Here is a 2,500-nt window from a genome sequence, read left to right on the forward strand (position 1 = left end):
AAGAGGACATGATAGAGGGATGAGAGGAGAGAAGAGGACATGATAGAGGGATGAGAGGAGAGAAGAGGACATGATAGAGGGATGAGAGGGAGAGAAGAGGACATGATAGAGGGATGAGAGGAGAGAAGAGGACATGATAGAGGGATGAGAGGAGAGAAGAGGACATGATAGAGGGATGAGAAGAGAGAAGAGGACATGATAGAAAGATGAGAGGAGAGAAGAGGACATGATAGAGGGATGAGAGGAGAGAAGAGGACATGATAGAGGGATGAGAGGAGAGAAGAGGACATGATAGAGGGATGAGAGGAGAGAAGAGGACATGATAGAGGGATGAGAGGAGAGAAGAGGACATGATAGATGGATGAGAAGAGAGAAGAGGACATGATAGAAAGATGAGAGGAGAGAAAGAGGACATGATAGAGGGATGAGAGGAGAGAAGAGGACATGATAGAGGGATGAGAGGAGAGAAGAGGACATGATAGAGAGATGAGAAGAGAGAAGAAGACATGATAGAGGGATGAGAGGAGAGAAGAGGACATGATAGAGGGATGAGAGGAGGACATGATAGAGGGATGAGAGGAGAGAAGAGGACATGATAGAGGGATGAGAGGAGAGAAGAGGACATGATAGAGGGATGAGAGGAGAGAAGAGGACATGATAGAGGGATGAGAGGAGAGAAGAGGACATGATATAGGGATGAGAGGAGAGAAGAGGACATGATAGAGGGATGAGAGGAGAGAAGAGGACATGATAGAGGGATGAGAGGAGAGAAGAGGACATGATAGAGGGATGAGAGGAGAGAAGAGGACATGATAGAGGGATGAGAGGAGAGAAGAGGACATGATAGAGAGATGAGAGGAGAGAAGAGGACATGATAGAGGGATGAGAGGAGAGAAGAGGACATGATAGAGGGATGAGAAGAGAGAAGAGGACATGATAGAGGGATGAGAGGAGAGAAGAGGACATGATAGAGGGATGAGAGGAGAGAAGAGGACATGATAGAGAGATGAAAGGAGAGAAGAGGACATGATAGAGGGATGAGAGGAGAGAAGAGGACATGATAGAGGGATGAGAAGAGAGAAGAGGACATGATAGAGGGATGAGAGGAGAGAAGAGGACATGATAGAGGGATGAGAGGAGAGAAGAGGACATGATAGAGAGATGAGAGGAGAGAAAGAGGACATGATAGAGGGATGAGAGGAGAGAAGAGGACATGATAGAGGGATGAGAGGAGAGAAGAGGACATGATAGAGAGATGAGAAGAGAGAAGAAGACATGATAGAGGGATGAGAGGAGAGAAGAGGACATGATAGAGGGATGAGAGGAGGACATGATAGAGGGATGAGAGGAGAGAAGAGGACATGATAGAGGGATGAGAGGAGAGAAGAGGACATGATAGAGGGATGAGAGGAGAGAAGAGGACATGATAGAGGGATGAGAGGAGAGAAGAGGACATGATATAGGGATGAGAGGAGAGAAGAGGACATGATAGAGGGATGAGAGGAGAGAAGAGGACATGATAGAGGAATGAGAGGAGAGAAGAGGACATGATAGAGGGATGAGAGGAGAGAAGAGGACATGATAGAGGGATGAGAGGAGAGAAGAGGACATGATAGAGAGATGAGAGGAGAGAAGAGGACATGATAGAGGGATGAGAGGAGAGAAGAGGACATGATAGAGGGATGAGAAGAGAGAAGAGGACATGATAGAGGGATGAGAGGAGAGAAGAGGACATGATAGAGGGATGAGAGGAGAGAAGAGGACATGATAGAGAGATGAGAGGAGAGAAGAGGACATGATAGAGGGATGAGAGGAGAGAAGAGGACATGATAGAGGGATGAGAAGAGAGAAGAGGACATGATAGAGGGATGAGAGGAGAGAAGAGGACATGATAGAGGGATGAGAGGAGAGAAGAGGACATGATAGAGAGATGAGAGGAGAGAAGAGGACAGGAGACAGGGATGGCTCCCTATATAGTGTAATACTTTTGATCAGGGCCAGTAGAAAAAAGTATGCATTATGTATAGAATAGGGTGCCATTTGGGATGCTTCAATACACTGTTTGCCCCACTCACGTGGAACACTAGTGTATGATGATAATATAGCTTGTTTGAACAATGTGTGCAACAAGCTGCTGCATGAAAACAACTGAGATACTCTACTTTAGAGGGAGGGGTTTGATGTGGCTGTGTTTTGACAAACTCTCTCTCTCTCTCTCTCTCCCCCCCCCCTCCGCCCCTCCCCTCTCCTTTCCTTTCCTTTCCTTTCCTCTCCACAGATGTTCCAAAGTTGTTGTCAGAGGAAGAGGAAGCTAAGCGGATTGCAGAGATGGGGAAACCAGTCCTGGGGGAACACTCCAAAATGGAGGTCATCATCGAGGAGTCCTATGAGTTCAAGGTACGGGGCAGTTTGTCACTCCAACACACACAGACAGACAGACGCAAGCACGCACACACACACACACACACAAAGAAGCAAACACACCCACAGCGAAACACTC

The 2,500-nt window shown here is 47.2% G+C and overlaps 1 protein-coding gene across 1 annotated transcript in view; it reads left to right on the forward strand.

Annotated features, from left to right (window-relative positions):
• LOC121539082 (sodium/calcium exchanger 3) overlaps positions 1–2,500 on the forward strand; it is a 41,319-nt gene that overhangs the window by 19,210 nt on the left and 19,609 nt on the right. Inside the window, exon 2 of the mRNA XM_045207436.1 lies at positions 2,279–2,397. Coding sequence (XP_045063371.1) covers positions 2,279–2,397 — 119 coding nt within the window. The remainder of the gene's footprint in view (positions 1–2,278; positions 2,398–2,500) is intronic.

The sequence above is a fragment of the Coregonus clupeaformis genome, chromosome 25 (assembly GCF_020615455.1).
Source record: "Coregonus clupeaformis isolate EN_2021a chromosome 25, ASM2061545v1, whole genome shotgun sequence".
NCBI classification, from domain to species: domain Eukaryota; kingdom Metazoa; phylum Chordata; class Actinopteri; order Salmoniformes; family Salmonidae; genus Coregonus; species Coregonus clupeaformis.